We start from the raw sequence: 24,024 nt of genomic DNA on the forward strand, positions 1-24,024 counted from the left end.
GGTCTCGGGTTCGAGTCTTGGGTATGGAAAAATCCTTGGTAGGGAGCACTTCCCCCCAAATGAGGCCCTATCCGGCGCGAATCCGGATATAGTCGGGCTCCAATGCGGATACCGAATACCGGGTGGGAAACTAAAAAAAACTACCTTCAATCAACTTTTGCCAGAGGGCAGCCGGTGCACAAAGCAACATGCATTCATGAAGGGTCCGCGAAAAAACCATACCTTAAGGGATGTGATTTACACAATCTACCATAATGCAAACATTAGTGATTGCTTCCATTACTCGAACTCGTGACTTTTAGGTCATACAGAGACAACTTTATCATTGCTCCCAGGCTCCCAAGTAAGATGAGTTAAAAATAATAATCTTATGATGGTGGGGGATATGTAGTATCTCAAAGCATCATTAATGATGGGGCAAGTGCACAGATAGTCATTCTCATGGATGCTATTTAGAAATTAGCCAGTACTTATTTTATCATAAAATTTTAAACAAAAAACCTTAACTTCAAGAAAATTCATGACAATTTTGTTCTGAAAAAATGAAATTCAAGTTGCATTGGCTAAAAGTTAAATAGCAGCCCCGTAGAGTGGCTACTGGTGTCATTTCTAGATTAATGATTGAGAGCTATATTAATCAAGATTACTGAATTAGTATGATCTATTCATCAAGTGACGTGTACTTGTTAAGCTATGACGCGTACTTCCATGCAAAACAAAGGCAATAATTCTAAATGGCTATAACTTGAACTTCACCCATCATTAACAAACTCCCAACCCTAGGAGGGGAAAAGATATGCTTAGGGTTGTTTGGAAAGAAGATAGTTAAAAAATCGGACCTTAGGCTCTACTCAATCCCATGAGCCGACTCCTACTCAACCCCATGGAGCCGGCTCTTGAGATGAGAATAGCCCAAGACCATATAAGAAAATATGAGCTCCCCGAATGCACAAGATTGGGTAGTGGACAACATAAGATGGAGGCAGAATATTGAATAAACCAAGAATACGGATAGATCTGGCATCGATACCAACTAGGTAACAACTCAACATTACCATGCATAACTCAGGTCTTGTACCATATTAAGAAAATGAACTTTACGCCTAACTCAACCACAAAAGTTAACTCTTGAAGTGGGAAAACCACAGATAATATAAGGAGTTATTAACCTATGTGAGACAATATAACAAATTGGAAAAGAGAACTTATATTCCAACAAAATGTGAATGAGCTACTAGCTGTATAAATAATTTGCCACAAGCCTTCAAACTTGATTCTTGAAATAAGATACAAACGTTACAAACAATATTCTGCAAGTTAGACCAGTAACAAATACTTAAATTAAGTACTGCAAGATAAATTACCACCACAAACAAAGGATATTGACCCCCCAACTCCAAGAGAAGAAAGAAAAAGGAAGGATTTTCAAGAAAAAAGATAACATAAGACTAAGAGAGAATCAAAACAATCTTAGTTGAGCAGCCAAATAGCACTGTACATAAATTACAGCACAGCAAGTTTCTCCAGCTTTCCTTTTCCACAGATCTTGGATCCTTAAGGAACCAATGGCATTGGATTATTCCCAGAGAATATTGTTATTGGAAAAGGCCAATCGATTCCCACAAAAGCTGTGACCAAAACCAACCCCATCCAATTATATGTTGCCAAAGAATGCTCTGAAGTAAACCAAACCTACTTAATCATCGAATGCACAAGGCGACAGATCGAACAGCCTCTGTTCGAAAAACAACACTTTTGTGATCTATGTCCAAACCCCTGCAACGGAGCAATAAAGTAAAAGATCACAGCGGTTCAGCTCGCCACAGTCAGGATGTTGTGTTCTTCTTTTCTTCAAGAACAGAACCCTCTTTAAGTGCAATTTGTGCCTCATTTTCCCTTCCCATCGCAAAAAGAGAAGCAGCTTGTAAATATGATGCAATATGCCAAACAGGAGATATTACTTGTGCTTGTACTGCATCATTAAGGGCTTCCTGCGGCATATCACTCATGAGATAAGACAGACTACGTCGAGCATACACAGTTGGGGAGACCATTGTTCCAACATCGATGAACTGCAAAACCAAGCAACATACTAAATGAATAATGTACTTCATAAATAGATTAAATCCACCACCACTTTCCCTATAAACATTAATCGACACTACAATAATCAGTCCTAAGAGTTCAGTAACAATTTCAAGGATATGTTATCACTATAATCAGTCCTAAGAGTTCAGTAACAATCTCAAGAATATGTTATCATTATAATAAGTCCCAAGAGTTCAGTAACAATCTCAAGAATAAGTTACCATTCTGTTTAAACCATATTTTGTGCACTATTATTTATCCCGTTACCCGAGTGTATAAAGCCTTAGTCTACAAGCTATATCTCCCCTAAGAAAGCACAGTTGTAAAGAATGAATCAGAGCCTCAATGCAACATAGGTATCATATTCAAACTTTAGTGAAATGATTAAGAGTATTAAAACCAATCGAGAATAATAATTTCCAACCTGTGTATAGCATTCGACGGCAGCCTTAGCATCTTTGTGCCTGAAAGCAGCATCACCCTTTTTCTTGGAGTTCAATGTTTCCTGCATCTGATTTGTCCACATTTGGAATGAAAGCTGCAACCAACATTGAAAAGTGTGGCTATCATGAGACTTTGATAATTGGCTTCCGAAGGTGTATGGCTATCATGAGACTTCGATAATTGGCTTCCAAAGGTGTATAGTAAGTTGGATTTGATAACCATATGAACAAGCAATAAGTTACAAAATGAAACTGCTAAGGAGCTGATTGATACTTCAAATTGTCTCACGTGTCGGAGAACTGAGAACAATCATTCTACTTGCATTGGAAACTTACGCCAAAAGGATTGATAAAAGATAAAAGATTGATAACATGCATGTACAGGATGAAGACATCAACGCCTCAAAATAATCATTGATAGAAACAAACCTCAGTAGCTGCTCCCTCATCGTCTTTGTACCCGAGCTTTTCTAAAATCTCATGGATGGCAGTTAAATCCATTCTCAAGCAGGCTTCACCAAGTGGAGACAGAGACATAGTTTCACTATTACGTGATATACCCATCAACACATGAGAAGGAACCTGCAGAACAAGTTTAAAAAGTTTATTCCAGCTAAGTTCTATAATTAATGTGATTTTTGGCATTTTACAGTCAGCCAATATAGAAAATCAATATTAAGGGAAAATAATGTAATCTAAAAAGTTTCTCACCTTATCCAAATTACTGTTTTTACTAATTTTAAGTAACTACTGTCATGGAACCATTGTTTTGACATTACTAGTGCCATGGAACTACTTAGGCCCCATTTGATTTTATTCGATTAAGACGTCTGAATCTCAACATTGAATACTTAAGATTTTGTGCTTACAACATCCAGACCCCACTTGTGGGATTATACTGGGTTTGTTGTTGTTGTTGTTGACCTAATAAATAGAGAGTTTATATATATTGTTTCTTTGATGAAGCACACTCTAAAATCTAGCTGCAGCGGGCTATCAGTGGTCATGGTAGTGCGGAGGAGGTTGAGATGGTGGTTGTGCAGTGGTGGCTGATGGTGGTGACTGACAGTGGAGATGATGGTTGTGCAGTAGAAGTTGGTGGTACAGGTGTTTGGTGACTAGAGGTAAAGGTTATTGGCGGTGGTACTTGCGCAGTGGAGACTGATGGTAGAGACATTTGGAGGCGGTGAGTAGTGGTGACGGGGGTTGGTGGTAGTGATTATGAGGTGGTTGAATGACTCAAATTCACCCCCCCCCCCCCCAAAACCCCAACAAAAGAAAGAAAAAGGAAAGTACACAGGCAGAAAACACACAATACAAACTCAGTATAAACCTTAAGGATACTAATGGATAATCAGGACAAGAAATAACAAGACCTCGGTTTCTTTCTGAAGAGGAAATAAAGCAGCGACTAGTGACTTTGGATTTGGCCGCTCACGTGGCTCGTATTGCAGACATCTTGAAGCTATCCGTACCAACTCAGTTCCATCATCAGAAGAAAATTGACCTTCCAAGCAAGAATCAGTTAACATCTGAAGATTCCGGTCTTTAATCAAATCAAGGGCCTGAAAAAAACATATAAGAGTATTAGAAGAGGATGACCACCCGAAAATAAAAAAAGTTAAGAGTGCCTCATCAATGACTTAATTACAGCAACCAGATATCCTTTGTCATAAACAGTTATGCTTGATAAAATCGATCCTACTTTACAAAAATTTAGTTGTTGTAGCACCACTCATCATCTTCAACAATCAGGGAAACCAACCCCCACCCCAAATTGAATTTGATGCCTGGTTTAAACAATTTTTCCAAGCTTGAAATTCTCGTTTTTCCATTTTCTTACAGGTGCATAACTATAAAATTATATGATAACAATTAGTGTCTTAACATGATTTAGACTGTTCGGATAACTTTTAATTAGCAGTCTAAGCATCAGTGCTGAGATTGAACAAGATAGATTACTAAAAAATGGGAGAGGCAGGAATAGGAAAAGACGAACAAGAATAAGATGCCCATGGTGTTTCAGTAATAGCTCTTCTAGGAACCTAATCAACGAAGACAACCATGAATATTACTCGAGTCTAGACATCAGAACTGCCAGCTTTGTTGTACAAATAGCTCCTGAATGTCCATTGCATTCTGGAGAATAATACAGCCAGGATTTCTCTATCTCTTGAGTTATGTTAGGAAGTGTTGCACTTGCATCTGTGCTCAGAAAGCCCATATATTAACAATTTTTTTTGGTAAATATATATATTACTCCATCTGTTTCAATTTATGAGATGTACATTGACTCGGCATGAAGTTTAAAAAGAAAAAAAAGAAAAGACTTTTGAAACTTGTGGCCTTAAAAGCTTAAAGGGTAAAAGCTTATGTGGGGCTTTCCATTTGTGTGGCTATAGAAACTTCTCATTAAAGGTAAAACGGGTAAAAGGAAAAGTTTATAGTCAAATTGTTTCCAAATATAGAATGTCATTCTTTTGGAACGCCTAATAAGGAAAGTGTGTCATATAAATTGAAACGGAGGGAGTAACAATATTTCCCTGCCCAACCTTGCATCTTACTGTTATTTTTCCTAGGGTAAGATCATCTGTAAAACAATAAAACGAAAATCACAGCTTTTCGAATATAGTCATCATTAAATTTCAATAACAACAATATACCCAGTATTATCCCATACCGTGGGGTCTGGGGAGGGTAGTGTGTACGCAGACCTTACCCCTACCTTGTGAGGATAGAGAGGCTGTTTTCAATAGACCCTCGGCTCAATATCAATAACAATATCTTTAAACTCAAACCGGCTTGGATCGTAAAGATTTACTTGTTTATATAAAAGATGTGTCGGACACAAACTAGAACAAATGAAACACATTAATATGTCACGTGTTCTTGTCCCAAAAGAAAGTAAAACAATATCGTCTTCAAAATTGGCAGAAAAGAACATACATGGCTTGGAGGAATATGTTTTCCACTGAGAAGGTCAAGCAACAGTGTCCCAAAGCTGTACATGACGCTCTCCGGGGTGATTCTTCCTACAAACATTTCAGAATAACCGAGTGAACGATGACAAATTCAACAATTCTTGACCAGAAATATTGTTAAGATCGTGGAGATCAATGAAGAGGCACTAATCCAAGTAGAATACAGCTAAATGAATAAACCAATGACATAAGGTAAAAATTGCTTGTAAAGATCATCCCCCTTTAGCCTTCTAAGAACAAAGAAAGATAATCAAGCAATATGCTAGGTAAATGCTGCAAAATATCCCCCCCCCAAACCAAAACCCCCTTCTTCCTTCCCCTTTTAGGATGGGAGGGGAAGTTTCAAATAACAAAAACCACTGTCATCAAGGAGAGACTATCACGAGTTCATCAGAAAAGAAGTCCGTCAACACACACATTAAATTTTAATATCGTATTTTATGAATCAGTCACCTACGTTTTGTATAACTAGAAGAAGGCCAAGTTTAACCAAAGTTCAAATCTCAATAGAGGCGACACTAGTTTAATTTTTCTCTCTGCGTAAGTCATTGTCGACGATTTTACCGATATGTATGCTGGTGGGAGATAGTAGGTATTCGTTAGATCAGATGCAATACCACAAGCTGGTCTCGACAACACCATTATATAAATAAACACACATGCATATAAGAGCATTCATCAATTGTACTTACTACCTAATGCCACCTTGACGTTAGAGGATGAGAAGTTACGTCGGTACCAAGCATTTTGATCATCCAGATTCATCCAATACCACTCAAAGTGGTATGTGTCTAAAATTGTTAGGTCTGAACAGCTTATTTCACTTGTATAATTGTAAACAAGCCGCACACATTTTAAGGAAAATTCGGGGAGAGAGAACAACTTTTGAAGAGTCAAGTGTTTACTGTCCTTACAGAAACTTTCTCTCCTCTTTGCACCTATCTATCAGCAGTACTCATGTTACTGCTTTACCAGATATACATGTTATTGAAATTTCATAAACAGATAAAACGAGAAGCAAAATGTCAAGCAACTAAGCTAGAAAATTAAATACTATTTGTCGATACACAGCAACTAAGAGAGGTCTTACCCGTCCTCAAATATTCAGGAGGAGTAAATGCCAAGTTCGTGCTGTAACTTTTTCCATCTCGACTGTTCTTCATCAAACCAAAGCAAGAGAGACGAGGATCACCTTCCTGAGAAATATCCAAAGGGTAGATCATTAGAGGCACTCAAATAATATATTTAACAATAAACAACGAAAGAATGATCATGGAACTATGTACTTACTTCATCAAATAATATTCTATAAGCATTAAGATCATGATAAAGTGCACGCCCTTTGCTTGTACAATACTCAAGAGCCTGTCCAAGATACAAAGCCACCCTTAACCGCATTGCCCATTTCATGGGTTGCGTTTCCCCTGGATATATAAATATGATAAGTCAACTTGAATTTCACCAATCACAAAGATATACATATCTTCCTTAAATCTTCACACAAGTCGTGATTCCCATTTTCCTTCATTAAAGCAGTAAAAATTCGAGTGTTCCCATCTCGTCCAATCTCATTTTCACCGAGTTTCTAGGTGAAGTTCAGATAAATTCATAATTAGGTTTATTTTGAAAATCTTTATATTTTCTGGACAAGTGATGGTGTAAAAAAATATAATTGCAAAAAAAAAAAAATATTATATCAATCAATCAACCAAGCTTAAATTCCAAATTAGTTTGGGTCAGGTATATGAATCATCTTTATCACTTGTCCCTTGAATTCCATATCAGTTACTCCTTCCGTCTCTTCTCAATAAAACCCTGGTTGCTCCTTTCATCATGTCGATTTAACACTTGACACACGTTAGAACTACTGTAGAAAATTAATCATGGTTGAGCCTTCCAACATCAAGTAACCTAACTATAATTTTCTTACGCATACATATAGCATGCAAGTAACGATGACACAAACCACAAATTACCCACCCCCCCCCCCAAACCCCCGCAGGATAGATTACCCCTTTTCGGATGATTGAGAAGAATATCATATAAAAAATGATAAATATGAAAGACCAGCCACAAATTTGAAAACAGAGAAAGATTCTCCCTATATACTATGGGCTTGCACAAAAATCTGGCATGAGTCTACTCGTTTAGCCAACTTATAGATAAGCTAACCAATAGTATACAAGATGAGTTTTTATTGTGCAAGTTATTTGGCAAATGATATTCTTGTTAATTAATGAAACTAGTGCAAGTCAACCAATAGTTCAAACTATGAAGATCACTTTAGAGATAAAGCGTTTTATGGATAAGAATAAGAAGGAACATAGGCAAATGCAAGTTTATATCCCCCATAAAAAAAACTAAAATGAGATTAGATGAGATTGTGGCACCTATATACAGACAATTAAGATATCTAAGCAAGATCTACCCATAAAATAGCACGGTAAGTGGAAATGTAACGAACGAAACTAAAATAGGATGACTTGAAAAGGTATTGTGGAGGTGATGTGATAGGAGGATAATTAACAAAGCAAACAACAATATTTACACCAAAAAGAGACTTCAGGAATCAATCAAGCCCTAAATTCCAGGACTAGGATGGAAAACAAAAGTACAAATATAATTGAACTTACAGTGAAAAAGATGTTTTGCAAGTGTCTCATTGGGCATAAATTCTGCCACAAGCAACCTCTCATCACCCTCGCAACAACAACCAAGAAGATTTGCTAACCTGCTGTTGCGGAGAGAACCAACCGATCTTGCTTCTTCCTGAAGTTCTCAATTTGAAGGATAAAGAAAAGGAAGTTAAAAGTCTATTGCTTAAACAAAGTAAAGTGCTTGTCAGTAGGAAAAAAACAAGATTCTTAGCTTCGAGCTATTAATACATCGAAAAAAGTGCATGCACTAAGGACAAAGAATAAGACGTGTAAAGCGTCATACTTCAATTTCCCATTTATGGCTCGGTTGTCTTATATAAGAAACACTAAATATCCTCGCTACTGGAATGCATATAGAAACTTAATTACCAGATGGTATTACATAAATCCTCTTTAGAATAACTTACTAAGAACTGTCGGGAATCAGGCCATGCAGATCTATTAAAGCGTTTGACAGCAACCCTCCTCTGGTTCTCTAACTTTCCCTTATAAACAACATTTGGAGCTTTTTCACCGTGTTCGGAAACTATATTCTCTACGGCAAATCCAGAAGTAGCTATTCTCAGCTGTTCAAGAGTAAACTCACGGAATGTAGGCAAATCACTAACTTCATCTTTTTCCTCGTCATCTATTAGAAGAAGGAAATCCGACAAAATTATAATTCTGAATTCAACTGTCCTCGGATAGTGATAGAAAAATACCCACAAAAAAAAATAGCTTTACATACCAGGATTCTTAGCCTCGTGAACGGGACCATTCTGTCCATCCCAGCAACACGAGGCGAGTTTTGAACATTCACAGCCCATCCTACAACCCCTCTACTTTAGAGCTCTAACGGCAACTTTGTGTCCGTATCACAACCACCACATGTTCTGCAGCTTAAAAGATCTGCATTTGGGTCCAAAAGCAAGTTTCTCAATACAAAATCATATCCTGGTTCTTAAAAGTATATCCTTGTAATTAAACTGGAAACAACAAAGATAAGTTTGAAAACTTGCAACACAATTCCAGGTGTACACACCAAAAGTTATACAACAGTCCATTGATTATGCTATCCACAACTCAAAGAAACTACAAAGTACACAATAGTCTATGCAATTAGCAATCCACAACTCAAAGATGTGGACAGCAATTCCAAAAACACAGCTACTTCACTATCCATCAAAAAGGTAAAATACCCATAAAACAAGAATCATAGACATCATATTTCAGCTCCATCACAAGTAAAGCAAAGACCAAAAATGGAATCAAGAAAAAAGAGCATAAACCCAAAAAAAAAGTACCTTTAGCATAGATTCAAATCTGAGTCAATCCAAACACTTGATACAAATCCCAAAGCTACAAACTTTCTCCCAAAAGCTCCACTTTTTTTCAATTGAGTCAACACACACCAATTTCAAACCACCCTGAAAAAACTCATCATACAAGTCAACCCCAAGTCAAGATTCAATCTTTTTAAGCTAATGCACAAAACCCAAATACAAAAACCACAAAGCATCACAAAACAACAAACCCCACATAAAAATAAGCAGCAATCTTCACATAGGTTAAGAGATAAAACCATAAACATCAAGAAATAAAAAGTAACTAACCAAAAGGCAGCTTTCTTGAAAGTTGATTGAGTGAAAAAAAGGTCCAGTTAAGAGTAATTTTCTTGAGATATAGAGAGAGAAAAAGGGAGATCAAGAAAGTGAAAAATATGTATTTATAGTGAGGAAGATAGAGAGGTGAGAAAAAAATAAAAAGATGTGTTTGTACAGATCCCTTTTTCAGTGTGTACATATTACTCTGTTACTAGGACAACTACTATTATGTATAAAATTATAATTAATGTACTATTTTGGTGCTTTTTTTTTCCTATTTTCCACCGACATTAAACACCCTTTTTTTCTCCTCATATTTTTCTAAGACATCGAGACCATAATCTATTGTCTATCCATCTGGCCACAAAACAAAGATATTATTAAGTTGGTGTATAATAATGCTTGAAAGGTCGAGTATAAATGATATTATTGTTGGTGTAATTGTGTACCTGGTAAATAATTAAAATGTAACTAATTAGAGATGCATCGAAAAGTTGATTGTTAGTTAAACTTTGAAAAATTTGTATTTATGTAGTTGAGTTTTAAAGTCGTCTAAACCGTTAAGATTTGGCGTAATATTGTGACTCTATTTAATATTGTCGTACTCTCTAGATGGGTAATATGTGCATTTTTTGTAACTTTAAAAGTTTCATTTATATAGTAATCTTATCGTTGATTTTATTTGATTGTATATCGTCATTTTATCGCAGGCAACAATCAAAATGATCTTCGTAAATTTACGAACGACATCAAAGTCAAACGAGCATTTTAGAACTATAACGATTTTTTACTTTCCTTTACAACATACGAAAGAGAAAGCACATCCTTCCAATCACTTCTATTATCTTTTATTGACGCTACGATATTCCATCAATTCCTGAACTAGCTCAACTAATTAACTTGTTGCTATTAAGCCCAAAGTATTTTGTAACTATAAGACACTTTGTTTATTTCAAATTATCTAGTGTCGTAATATTTTTTACATTTAATGTAATATAATTTTTTTATTACGTTAAGGTGATAAAATAGTCTCCCAGAACAATTAAGAGAACACCACTTGGGATGTATATGGACCTTCAACAAAATCTCCATCCAATATTTTGAACATTAAATGAGATATAAAGTCGTTGGCTTTCATTTATTCCAAATTTGATTTGGAACTTATAAAAATAACTTTTTCTTTAACAAAACCAAACAAACCTATTTATTTTCCTTTTGGGTTGACTTTCGACACAATAATGTTCGTTCAACATTTGCCTTGCATTATTTAAAGGTGAGAAAATATGATATAACAAGAGAGGGAGATATTTCATTGGAAGTTCAAATATTGAATTTTAACATTTAAACATAACCAAATTATATTTGCAAAAGTTGAAATTCGAAATTTGCAAATACTAAAATGATATTCTATGGCCTAACGCTTTCACTTGAAAATTTTTATGTTACGAAAATGGGCATGTTTTAATTTGAATTAAAGGGTGTTTGGCTACTTTACGAAAAATTAAACCGCCTTTTCAGATTTTTAGTGAAATTAAGCATTCGATTATCATCTATCTATATAAAATCACAAGTGATTTACATAATTCATGAGGATTCTAGGTAAGCAAGCATTAAATGCAACTCTAAGCTATTAATTTCACTACAAATAAATTATGACCCAACAACATTTAATTTCACCTGCTTCTTTTCTTTTTTAAAAAAAATATAAATATATATATATATATATATATATATAAACTAAGTTAACAGGGAGCTAAGCAGTTAAGCATGTGAAAAATTATTTGTTCTCATATAAGTTGAGTCATTAGAGATTCAAAATTTAAATAAAATGTAAGAAAAATGAGAGAGAGACTATCTTTATTTCTCTTAAATTTTGCCATATTCTCCAAAAACAATAATCACAATCACAGGAATTGCTCGTTTTATGCATATGGAAAATGAAAAGACATTATTTACTTTTTTCTCTCATTCTTTAATTTTTATTTTCAAGACAACCTAGCTAACTTCATTCTAAGCTGTATTGAAAATCAGAGAACATTGGTTGGAAACAGTCTGCATTAATATGTTTTGATTTGAAAAAGAGTTCAACTTCCACGCTGCACTCAACTCTATCAGCCCAAAGCAGAATTATGGCAGTGACCTGTGGGTTCAACTGAATTCATTATTTTCGATTCAAACAACGTATACATAAGCAAAAAGAAAATGTAAAATTTATACACATAATAAGATCACACTCATTATTAACTCATTGACTTTAAATCATGGATTCTAAATCCTGGATTTGTCTATGCCATCAGCCATTTGATTTGCAGCATCCAGCCACCAAGAATTTTCCGACATCTAAAGTGAATCTCTCTGTCCATTAATAAAATCTCTCATGATAAAATTTCTTCTCTTGTTTACCACCAAACACCAAGTATCAAGAACTAAGCTGAACACTGTTATCAAGCATTCTGCGCATATTATCATGGTTCGGGGCATTTGTGGATATCAGTCCATCAAAGTTTCAATGTTCCCGTTAGAAGCAGCTTCCTTGTTGCCAGAGATGTCCACAGCAGCCAGATGAACGCTCAAAAGTAAAGCACTTCCTTCCTCGTCGCAGATGCAAAGCTCTAGGAAGGTGATGAACCATGTGAACTTAGGTCGATACACCCAAAGTTCACCTAATGCAGATATATTATTCAAGGAAGTTGATAAATAACTTCAACTTGGATCAATAAGCTGAAGATTTTTACCTGTAAAATTCATCTCCTTGAAGTTGATTGTCAACACAACTTAGTTTGACACAATACAGAGGTAGCTTCCAATATTGGACTTGCCAGCTGCTAAATTCATCTCTTGAAGTTGATCTAATCAGATACAATTATCACCTGATAACTTATTTGCAGCTTCTTGACTGACATGATATGACCTCACATGTAAAAAACGATCTACTGATAGTGACCAGAAGTAGATAATTGAAGAAATAGAACAAAGAAGTTAATATTATTGGCAATAGTTTGTGCAAGAATCTTAAACACAACTACACCAATAAAGTTGTCCGTATGGAGAGGACAATGCTCCAGAATAAAGTAGTTTAATTCTGATAATGATACCTACACATTACCGGATCTATTACTTATATAATAGGCTGACCATAACTACTGCATAACCTATTAGGATAAAGATAGATAACTTCTAATAACCATAATAAAACTGCTAAACAGATACCTTCTAATAAACTTCTAATAACTGAAAGCTCCAGGAATTATCTTCTCCTAAATTTCTTTGCTTCTTCTGGAAGATACGTGGCTTATCATCTACACTGGCAAGTGACTAGGTCAGGCAGCTGAAAAGAGAATAAAAAAAGGCAGCCCGATGCACGAAGTATCCCACCTTCACGCAGGGTCCAGGGGAGGTCCGCTCCCCAGCTGGTAAGAGAATACAGATGTTTATTCAGAACTTTTGATTGAGCTACTTTTGCTAAATAAGCAGCTCTCCTACTCCAGATAGTTAACAACCGAAGCAAGTTTGAGGTATGAATGCAAATCAAGCGGGGAACCATCATTCCCGTTGCTGTTGATTGCAGATGTGATTCACATCCAAAACTGCAAAAGAAGCTAATATTACTGAATTTACTTGCTTCAGCAAGACAAAAATTGCTATTATGGCACACATAAATCATAAAACAGAGATAAACAATAGCTGCATAGCTGCTATACATGAAAAAGTCGTGCACTTCTTTCTTCAAAGGCAACATAGCTGCATCAATTAACTTCTCATTCACATCACTCCATTACTTCAATGCTTTGATTATATTGACTTTTAGCTAGGATTGATCCAAAGACAACATGCAAATTCAGCTAGAAGCAACTCGCGAGCCGGCACGATAACTTAATTAAACATTACACTAAGCTACAAACACAAACCTATAAAAATCTAAATTCGCGGAAAGAAAAACCAGGGATAAATACCTTTGAGTATGTCACATACCGTATGTAAGATGTTATCATGAAGCCTCTCGCTCACACACCTTTGCAGGCATAAGAATTTTGCTTGTGGAGGAACCCCAATCCCTGAAGCTTATCATTGGCACTGAAAAGTTCAATAAAAGAAGAATCATTAGATGGGAAACAATATACTAGATTCAAAGATTTCTTCTTTCCGTGACTGAAAGGAGTATTTGACAAGGCATAAAAGGGTCTAGTGACTAGTGAGATTCAGCAGGCAGTTGATTATTATGTTCGTGAAAAAGCAAGAAAAAAGGGAAACGTTATTTTCTGTTCATCTCATGAGGGACAAGTGCCTGAAGATGATATATCACTTGATCTATTTATTTCCCCTAAAGCATTGGTTCAACAAGAAGGTAGTACAATGTGGGATGTCTGATAGGCGCACATTACGAGTTTGAATCCTGACGGGTGAACAAAGTTTGGTATTTAAGTGGTGAAAGGTAGATGTGTGCACCCATTATCCACCAAGTTTCGAACTTAGAAATAATAGAGTTACATCACCCAAAAAACGAAAAGGAGTTACAAAAGAATAGCCTATTCCCATGATCGCATGAACCGCGTAACCAAGGATAACTTTCTACTGTTTCAAGAATGAAAAAATATTAAGGGGAAACATGAGGCTATCCATGGAATAACAACACATACCGATGTCCTCTAAAAACTTTAAAAAAGAATTAATAACTATAAAATGTGAAGAGAATCGCTACGTCTACAGCACTAGGAGCTTTCTGAGATAGTACCTGCTGAGCAGAATCCAACTGAAGCTTGGATAAACTATTGTGAAGCTTGTTCAACAATTCACTGCATGGAATGCTAAATACTTCTGATTTTTCTCTGGAGAAGTTTGGCAACAGCTCTGCCACATTGACATCTTCAGATATATTGCAAAGACACGTCAAGATTGTTGAAGTGAGTTTTGAGTCCAGATCAATGCCCTTAACAGCCATTTGGTTAAGCAAATCAATAATTTCTCTAGTTTGACCATTCAAGCTAAAGCCTTTCAGTAAACAATTATACACAGAGTTATCCGGTGTCAAGCCAGATGCATTCATCCTCTCATATAAATTCTTTGCCTCATCCAACAGCCCTAGTTTTGAAAACCTATTTATTAATATGGAATATGTGAAAGCATTTGGATTCAAACCCATATGAAGCATATGAACAAGTAACTCTTTAGCAGATTTTAAGCTTTTTGCTTTGAGCGTTCCATCAATGATAATATTGTATGACGCAAGATCTGGCTCACAATTGCCATCTAACATCTCTTGAAACAACCTCCTAGCTTGTTCCAAGCTACCCTCATTGCATAAGCTTTCCATCAAGATATTGTAATCAATCACGGTTGGGCAATATCCATTGTTTCTCATCCGAAGAAACAAACCTTTCGCGATATTTAGTACATTCAACTCACAAAAACCATCAACCATAGTGCCATAGGTCAATGAGTCTGGAATAAAACCCAATTCATTTGCCTGCTTCAAGAGTTCCATAGCTTTAACAACATTGTCTGCTTTTATGTAAGCTCCAATAAGCACAGTAAAAGTTCTCATGTCAACCAGTGTCTTGTTAGCAACCATCTTCTCATGAATTTTGGCAGCATTACTTAGATGTCCTCCTTCACAAAGCACTTGAATCAGTACATTCATTGTCGTAATGTCTGGCTGAACATATGTCTCATCAGCTAACATTGAATTAAAAAGTGTCAAGGCATCGTCCACCTTCCCATTTTCACAAAGTCCTCTCACCAGTGTATTGTAAGTAATCAAGTCAGGCTTCTTGCCCTTTTCTATCATCTGCTGCAGAATGTTAAAAGCATCAGAAAGTAACCCTTCCTTGCAAAGTCCACGCAGAAGAATATTGTAAGCTATGTTTCCAGGCTCTTCACCCTTCTCCACCGTCAATTTAAACAATTCCACTGCTTTCACAGCCCTCCCACCTTTGCAAAGCCCGCTAATCATACTGATAAATGTAATGACGTCCGGCTGGATTTTGCGCTTCAGCATATCATCATATAACATAGTTGCTTCTTTTAATTGGCCCTGCTTACAATAGCCATGTAATAAACAAGAGTAAGTAACCACATTTGGCGAAATTCCTTCCTTCAACATCTCATTCAAGAGCTCTTTCCCTCTATCAACACATCCTTTGTTGCAAAGTCCATTTATGAGTGAACTATACACTACAACATCAGCTTTCAAACCCTTAGTTGTCATCTCCTCCAGCAATCCCATAGCTTCATCCAACCTTCTCTCTGAGCAAAGACCATCTATCAAAATGGAATAAGTAATCATATTGGGAGCTACATTCACCTTTTCCATTCTACTCCTCAAATCTAAAGCCGCCTCCAATTTCCTCTCTCTGCAAAGTCCTTTCATAAGGGTGTTTAAGCTAACGACATTAGGAGTCACTTCTTTCATATATAAACACTGAAAAACTTCTACAGCCTTAATAGCCATACCATTTTCACACAATCCTTTCAATACAATATTAACAAGGTAATCATTAACCCTGAAACCATACTTCAAAATCAACCCCAACACAGAAATCGCCAATTTTGGTCTTTGAACATGCACTAAACATTCAGTCAAAGCAGCCAACGACAAAAACCACGGGGATATCCCCACCTCTCTCATCCTACCATACACCTTAAAAGCCAAGCTGTACTCCTTATTCTTTGCCATTGTTGCAACAAGAAAATTGCAAGTAAACTCAGAAGGTATTCGACCCGAATTAACCGCGTCGTTAAAAAGTTTATAAGCATTAACATACTGAGGATTTGGCTTTTCACAAAGACCCTTCAACTCTGCATCCAATGCGTGTACATCCATTGTAGTATGTTCTGTAACTGCTTTTGCACAATAATATTTCACAAAACTCGCTTTTGGTGGGTTAAGAGCTACTCGGAAACAATGCGAATTAAGCTTTTCGCAAAGCCACTTTAACTTTTCATCCAATTCTTGAACATGTGAACAACCTGCAGTAGCAGCTGTACCTCCAGCTGGTACTGTTGTATACACGTTTTTCACAAATATTGCTTTTGGGGGGTTAAATGGTATTCCAAAACAATGAAAGTTAACATTTTTATAAAGCCAACACTTCTCATTCAACTCTTGAACATTTTTTGAACAACCTGTACTAGTAGTTGTACCTCTAGCTTGTATTGTTGTACACAAATATTCCAAAAAAATTGCTTTCTGGGGGTTAAAGGGTGCTTGAAAACAAACACAGATGTTAGATGATTGCTTTCTAATCATCATTTTATAAACTAAATATTAATATATTATATGCTTGTGTAGGGATGGTGAGTAAGGTCAATAAAGAATGATATTTACGTCATTCCAGTTAGATTTTTGAGAGCGTGAAGGTGAATACCTAGGTGATGATGAAGGTGGCGAACCGGGAAACTTGCCGCCGGCGATGGATGTCGGAGAGGCGGCAATCGGAGAACGGGAATTTCTCAGTGATTCTATCAAAGAAAGGTCGAGGTTCTATCAGAGATTTTTGCACGTGCTGCAAGTGGAAATGTTAAGTAGATAAATATGAAATTTGACCCCCAAACTTTGATAAATGATGTAATGTCAACCAAAATTTTCTATAATTGTGGATGGTTATTATTTTATTTTAAACTTGGTGTTCGATACCAGCATTAGGGCCGCGGCTAAGTCGTCGCGCCACTTGAATCCACATAGGGAAAATATTTTTTACCAAAACAATTCATTTTCAATGCTCGACTTTAAGATGTCTAATATAGGATAGACATATCATATCTATTCAAGCACAACTTTTGATGATCTTATGCTTGGTTGAATTAATCAACTTCAGTGACTAAATAGGTAAAATTAAAAAAAAAATCGATATTTAAAAGCTACTTCATATTTTAACTATTCAGAAAGTCTTTTTCGTCGGACGATTCATAAGAGGTGAGAAGGCCCTTTTATATTTGGAAGGCGAGCATTGTGTTCGGCTCGAAAGGTATAGTTTTTAGTATATCTCCGGATAGGGCCCCACTAGGCCAGCTAGCTAGTGAGCATTTCTTTTTTTTGCGGGAAGCAGGCCAGCCCTACGGGCGGGCATAATTTTTAAGAGAAAACATTCAGAATTGTCAAAGTTTTTTATTTGGACTCTCAGGTAGGTAACAAATATTTTTGAACAGAAGAATATTTTATACAACATAAGACACTAAACGATAAGTTTATTTAGAACTTTTAAAGTAAACAAAATTTGAGACTAAGAAATGATTTATTGTATATTGTACGTTTGAATATGGATGTCTAGGTTTGAGGATAGATTTTCTTTAGTATAATATATCCAAAGAGATAACTAATGTATATTTATTCTGTTGCAAACTTTATTCAGATGCAAAGGGATTGCTGGTCTATAAATTTGAAGTGCACTAGACTAAACCCCTTCATTCAAAAAGGGCAAAGATTTTAATGTCAAAGTCATATAAACTTTTAAAATACTTAAATTGGATGTTTAATGAGTTAATTTTCTTAACAAGTATAACTTGAATGACTTCATGTTTCTGAGTGTTGCTTCGTATTTGAATAGCTTCGAGAATAACATCAGTGTCTGCAAAATACTTTGCTTCTTGCTAATAGAATTTTTACATGTGAATTGTCTTTTAAATAACATCCAACTCCTTACCCAAAAATGGTTTGATTCCTTTGCTGCATAGAGTTTTTTTTTCTAATATGCTGCATAGAGTTCAACTACTAGAGTTGATGTCCCATTGTATAGTGTTTCTACGGGCAAATATCACTTTTATCCCGTGCCAAAATTATTTATATTTGGTAACCGCAAAAGTGTATAAAATTATATATATATATATATATATATATATATATATATATATATATATATATATATATATATATATATATACTAGTTTCTACGAACGTGCGTTGCACGTTAATATTAGCGTGTAAGTGTTTAGTCAATTATTTATATGAATAAATAACATATAATTTTTATATATACACACATATATATGTGTGCCGGAAGTTATAAAGAATTGATATAAAGCAATTAATATGAAAAAATAAAACAACCCTCTAAATGCCAGAGGTCAATGTTATTACATTAGTATAATACTTGAATTCAAATTAATTGGACGTCATCTGAACTTGCATAAATGATAAATTTAGTTAAGTTAGATAATATTAGTATGTACTTGTCACGACCCGAAATTTTCACCTTCGGGACCGTGATGACGCCTAACATTTCACTTGCTAAGCAAGCCAACGTTAGAGAAATCCTTGAGCAAGTTTTTTTTTTTTAACAATTCAAATAAGTAAAACCAATTAAATAGAAATAGAGCCAAAATAAAGTACGAAATAGCATAATAATCCAATATCTAGTACAACCCGGATCTGGAGTCACAAGTACACGAGCTTCTAGAGGTTCTACAAATAGAGTCTGAAATAAATACAACTGTCTCGAATGAGATGAACGGTAAATAAGGTGGAGGAAGGGGACTTCAAGGTCTGCGGACGCCAGCAGATCTACCTCGAGTCTCCAAATAAGCTAATCCGAGCTGATGCGCCTCATGGACAGCTGGGACCAGTACCAAAATCTGCACAAGAAGTGCAGAGTATAATATGAGTACAACCGACCCGTACTCCGTATATGTCGAGCCTAACCTTGATGAGATAGTGAAGAGGCTATGACAGGACAACTACGTAATTAAACTTGTACAACCGAAAATATACGTACGACATAACAACAAATAAAGATTTAACATGTACGATTGGGAGGGGACATAAAAAAAGGTACAAGATACGGTAACTATAACAGGAAATGACAACACGAAATAGTCAATAAACCTTCAACCAATGAAAACAGAGAAAACATAATAAATAAAGACTGTACGATATCACCCATCGTGCTTTTACCCTCAACCTCACCATGAAACAATAACAATGACACGATATCACCCTTCGTGCTTTTACTCTCAATATCTCCATGAAATGATAAATACGACAAGACATCACCCTTCGTGCTTTTACTCTCAATTTCATCATGCAACAATAAATACGACACAACATCACCCTTCGTGCTTTAACTCTCTTCCTTACTATATATAAATCAATAAATAAAACAATAATCGGTACGATATCACCCTTCGTGCTTTAACACTCTCCCTTACCATATAGCAAAATATATATAACATTTGGGAGGAAGAATAAGCAAGAATAATCCTTACGTCAACACCAGTTCCACAATACCGAACCTCAACTTCCAATAATGCTCAATTATCATAAATAGTTCATAAATATGGAAAGACGATCAATTAAGTAATAAACTAGTCTAAGCATGAGTATCATAATCAAAGAAGGAAGTAAATTACAATAAACAAGTCTCATCCATATGCTTTAACCCAATAACAACGCATAAGTACTCGTCACCTCACATATACGTTGTACCCGATATTTTAAACATGTAGCAACTAAGCAAACAAGTCCTAATTCCTCAAGTCAAGGTTAACCACGACACTTACCTCACTCCTCAGTCAATTCAGAGCTCTACCGGGGCCTTTCCTCTAGAATCCGCCTCCAAACCACTCGTATCCAACCACAATCGACTCGATAACGTCAAATAATGCTAAGGGAATCAATTACAATACATAAAGATAAGATTCTTACACTTTTCCCACAAGGTCAAAAAAAAACCCGGGCCCGCTTGGTCAAACCCGAGGTTCGGACCAAAATTCATTTACCCATTTACCCCGAGTCCGATTATGTAATTAGTCTTGAAATCTGACCTCGAATTAAGGTCTAAATCCCGAATTTGCAAAAATCCCTAATTCTTCCTAAATCCCTAGTTTTCTACCATGTAAGAATAAATATTAGGGCTAGAAATTAATGGGTGATGTTAGAAGTGAAAGAAAATGAGTTAAAGTGTGCAAACCTATGAATTGGTATTGAGTTTTCCCTTCAAAATTGCCTCTAGACCGAGCTCAAATGGAGAGTTTAAGAAAAATGGAAGAAATCTTGTTTGGACTGTTTTAAATCACTGGCGCCAGGCCTTCTTCGCGTTCGCGAAGGTCCTGACGCGATCGCGAAAGGCATCGACTAGAATGGCCTTCGTGAGGTGCTCCAAGTTCGCGATGGTTCTTCCCCCTTGACCACCGCGTTTGCGTCCCCCGGTCCGTGTTCGCATAGCACCAACCCAGTACCCCTCAGGCCTAAAGTCTTATGAGTTCGTGTAGGTATGGGCGCGTTCGCGAAGGGCAAACCCCCTACTGCTCCGTGTTCGCGTCCATCCCCTCGAGTTCACGTAGAATAAATCCTCCCCAGTCCCAGATTCCCCTTCGCGATCGCGAAGCACAACACACGAGATGACAGCTGAAGCTCAAAACCAGATTTTTTTAAGTTCGAAACATTGGTAGCCTATCTGAAACTCACCCGAGCCCTCGGGGCTCCAAACCAAACATGCACACAAGTCCAAAAATCTCATACGAACTCGCTCGCGCGATCAAAATACCAAAATAACACTTAGAACTACGAATCGAATACCAAATCAAATGAAATTTTTAATGAAACTTAAGGATTTCTATTTTAACAATCGGACATCTTAATCATGTCAAATCACTTCCGTTTTGCACAAAATTTGGCAGACAAGTCATAAATATCGTAATGGACCTATACCAAGTTCCGGAACCAAAATTCAGACTCGGTATGAATAAAGTCAAATATCGGTCAAATTTATGAGTTCTTTAAACCTTTAAACTTCAAAGTTTTAACAAATTGCGATAACTCGAGCTAGGAACCTCCGAATTCGATTCCGGGCATACGATCGAGTCCCAAATCACGATGCCGATTCACCAGAACCGTCAAAATACGGATCCGGGTTCGTTTTCTCAAAACATTGACCGAAGTCAACTCAAATAGATTTTTAAGGCACGAATTTATATTTTAATCAATTTTTCACATAAACGCTTTCCGGAAAAAGGGCGGACTGCGCATGCAAATCGAGGAAGGCTAAAAGAAGCTATTTGAGGTTTTAAAACACAAAATTAAGGTTTAAAACTCTGGATGACCTATCCGTTCATCACATTCTCCACCTTTAAAACAATAGTTCGTCCTCAAACGGACATATAAAAGTACCTGGACTGGTGAAAAGGTGTGGATATATACTCTGCATGTCCGACTCAGACTCCCAAGTGGCTACCTCGACCGGCTGAACTCTCCATTACACTCGACTTGAAGGATAACTCTTAGACCTCAACTGCCGGACCTGCCGAGCTAGAATAGCCACAGACTCCTCCTCATAAGTCAAATCCGTGTCCAACTGGACTGAACTAAATTCTAACACGGGATGGATCATTGTGATACGTCCAGAGCATGGACACATAGAACACCAGATGGAATGCTGATAAACTAGGTGGTAATGCGAGCTTGTAGGCCACCTCACCCACTCTCTGAAGAATCTCAAAAGACCCGATGTACCTAAGGCTCAACTTGCCATTCTTTTCGAACCTTATCACACCCTTTATGGGTGAAACCCGGAGCAACACCCTCTCTCCGACCATGAATGCAACATCACAAACTCTACGATCAGCATAACTCTTCTGCCTAGACTGAGCTGTGCGAAGTCGATCTTGAATAATCTTGACCTTGTCTAAGGTATCCTGTACCAAATCTGTACTCAACAACTGAGCTTTCCCCAGCTCGAACTATCCAACTGGCGAACGACACCGCCTCCCATATAATGCCTCATAGGGAGCCATCCGAATGCTTGACTGATAGTTATTGTTATAGGCAAACTCCGCAAGCGGCAAGAATTGATCCCAAGAACCCCCGAAATTCATAACACAATTGCGAAACATGTCCTCCAATATCTGAATAGTGCGCTCGGACTGTTAGTTCGTCTGGGATGAAATGCTGTGCTCAACTCAACCTGCGTGCCCAACTCATGCTGTACGACCCTCCAGAAGTGTGAGGTGAACTGCGTACCTCAATCAAAAATGATAGACACGGGCACACCATAAAGGCGGACGATCTCACGGATGTAAATATCAGCCAACCACTCTAAAGAATATGTAACTGCCACATGAATGAAATGCGCTGACTTGGTCAATCTGTCCACAATGACCCATACCACGTCGAACTTCCTCTGAGTCCGTGGGAGTCCAACAACAAAATCCATAGTGATACGCTCCCACTTCCACTTAGAAATCTCTAACTTTTGAAGCAAACCACTAGGTCTCTGATGCTTGTACTTAACTTGCTAACAATTTAGATACCGAGCAATATATGCAACTAATCCTTATTCATCCTCATCCACCAATAATGCTATGGTAAGTCCTAATACATCTTGGCGGCACTCGGATGAATAGAATACCAGGAACTGTGGGTCTCCTCAAGAATCAACTCACGAAGTCCATCTACATTGGGCACACAAATACGACCATGCATCCTCAAAAACCCATAATCTCCCACCGTAACCTGCTTGGCACTACCGTGCCTCACCGTGTCCCTAAGGACAAGCAAATAAGAGTCATCATACTGCCGTTCTCTGATGCGCTCATACAAGGAAGACTAAGCGAATGTATAAGCTAGAACACGATTGGGCTCTGAAACGTCCAACCTCACGAACTGATTGGCCAAAGCCTGAACATCTGCAGCAAGCGGCCTCTCACTAACTGGAATATATGCAAGCCTGCCCATACTCATTGCCTTTCTACTTAAGGCATCAGCCACCACATTGGCCTTCCCTGGATGATACAAGATGGTGATATCATAATCTTTTAACAGCTCTAACCACCTCCTCTACCTCAAATTGAGGTCCTTTTGCTTGAACAAATACTACAGACTCCGATGATCCGTGAATACCTCGCACGACACAGCGTAAACATAATGCCTCCAAATCTTCAGTGCATGAACAATGGCTGCCAACTCTAAGTCATGAATATGATAATTCTTCTCATGAACCTTTAACTGCCGCGACGCACATGCGATCACCCAGCCATCCTGCATCAATACTGTACCGATCCCAATATGAGATGCATCACAATACACTGTGTAAGATCCTGAACCTGTGGGCAACACCAACACTGGCACCGTAATCAAAGCAGTCTTGAGCTTCTGAAAGCTCACCTCACACTCGTCTGACCATCTGAATGGGGCACCCTTCTGGGTCAATCTGGTCAATGGGGCTGCTATAGATGAAAACCTCTCCATGAACCGACGGTAATAACAGGCCAAGCCCAGGAAACTACAGATCTCCGTAGCTGAAGTGGGTCTAGGCTAGTTCTGAACTGCCTCAATCTTCTTAGG

The 24,024-nt window shown here is 37.2% G+C and overlaps 2 protein-coding genes across 7 annotated transcripts; both read right to left on the bottom strand.

The window, feature by feature from the left end:
• Positions 1 to 1,191: 1,191 nt before the first annotated feature.
• Positions 1,192 to 10,060, bottom strand: LOC107811039 (serine/threonine-protein kinase BSK7). 2 transcript variants are annotated; one of them, XM_075222152.1, is made up of 12 exons: positions 9,762 to 10,060; positions 9,453 to 9,575; positions 8,897 to 9,057; positions 8,577 to 8,797; positions 8,146 to 8,281; positions 6,803 to 6,936; positions 6,603 to 6,708; positions 5,478 to 5,563; positions 3,908 to 4,096; positions 2,961 to 3,113; positions 2,513 to 2,626; positions 1,192 to 2,072 (listed from the first exon to the last, which is right to left on the bottom strand). In XM_075222152.1, exons 3-12 carry the CDS (start codon positions 8,973 to 8,975, stop codon positions 1,827 to 1,829), a joined length of 1,464 nt encoding a protein of 487 aa, XP_075078253.1. In that variant the 5' UTR covers positions 8,976 to 9,057; positions 9,453 to 9,575; positions 9,762 to 10,060; the 3' UTR covers positions 1,192 to 1,826. The 2 variants fall into 2 exon arrangements, with proteins under 2 accessions (XP_075078253.1, XP_075078254.1); XM_075222153.1 differs by lacking the exon at positions 9,453 to 9,575 and having other exon boundaries at positions 9,762 to 9,922.
• A 1,835-nt stretch (positions 10,061 to 11,895) lies between these two features.
• On the bottom strand, positions 11,896 to 17,257 carry LOC107811040 (uncharacterized). Of its 5 annotated transcripts, none has more exons than XM_075222155.1 (6): positions 14,485 to 17,257; positions 13,725 to 13,826; positions 13,128 to 13,339; positions 12,963 to 13,051; positions 12,488 to 12,685; positions 11,896 to 12,415 (listed from the first exon to the last, which is right to left on the bottom strand). In XM_075222155.1, exons 1-2 carry the CDS (start codon positions 16,999 to 17,001, stop codon positions 13,818 to 13,820), a joined length of 2,526 nt encoding a protein of 841 aa, XP_075078256.1. In that variant the 5' UTR covers positions 17,002 to 17,257; the 3' UTR covers positions 11,896 to 12,415; positions 12,488 to 12,685; positions 12,963 to 13,051; positions 13,128 to 13,339; positions 13,725 to 13,817. The 5 variants fall into 5 exon arrangements, with proteins under 5 accessions (XP_075078256.1, XP_075078257.1, XP_075078255.1 ...); XM_075222156.1 differs by having other exon boundaries at positions 11,896 to 12,364; positions 12,488 to 12,601; positions 14,485 to 17,253; XM_075222154.1 differs by having other exon boundaries at positions 11,896 to 12,364; positions 12,488 to 13,051; positions 14,485 to 17,253.
• Positions 17,258 to 24,024: the final 6,767 nt, after the last annotated feature.

Source organism: Nicotiana tabacum, chromosome 9, assembly GCF_000715075.1.
Source record: "Nicotiana tabacum cultivar K326 chromosome 9, ASM71507v2, whole genome shotgun sequence".
NCBI classification, from domain to species: Eukaryota; Viridiplantae; Streptophyta; class Magnoliopsida; order Solanales; family Solanaceae; genus Nicotiana; species Nicotiana tabacum.

Excerpts from the sequence above, each read along its gene's own strand:
- LOC107811039 (XM_075222152.1), bottom strand. The coding sequence starts at position 8,975 with ATGGGCTGTGAATGTTCAAAACTCGCCTCGTGTTGCTGGGATGGACAG. Across the intron at positions 5,564-6,602 it reads TCCTGAATATTTGAGGACGG|GAAGAATCACCCCGGAGAGC; the intron begins GTAAGACCTCTC and ends AAATGTTTGTAG. Across the intron at positions 4,097-5,477 it reads AACATATTCCTCCAAGCCAT|GCCCTTGATTTGATTAAAGA; the intron begins GTATGTTCTTTT and ends TGTTTTTTTCAG.
- LOC107811040 (XM_075222155.1), bottom strand. The coding sequence starts at position 17,001 with ATGATGATTAGAAAGCAATCATCTAACATCTGTGTTTGTTTTCAAGCA.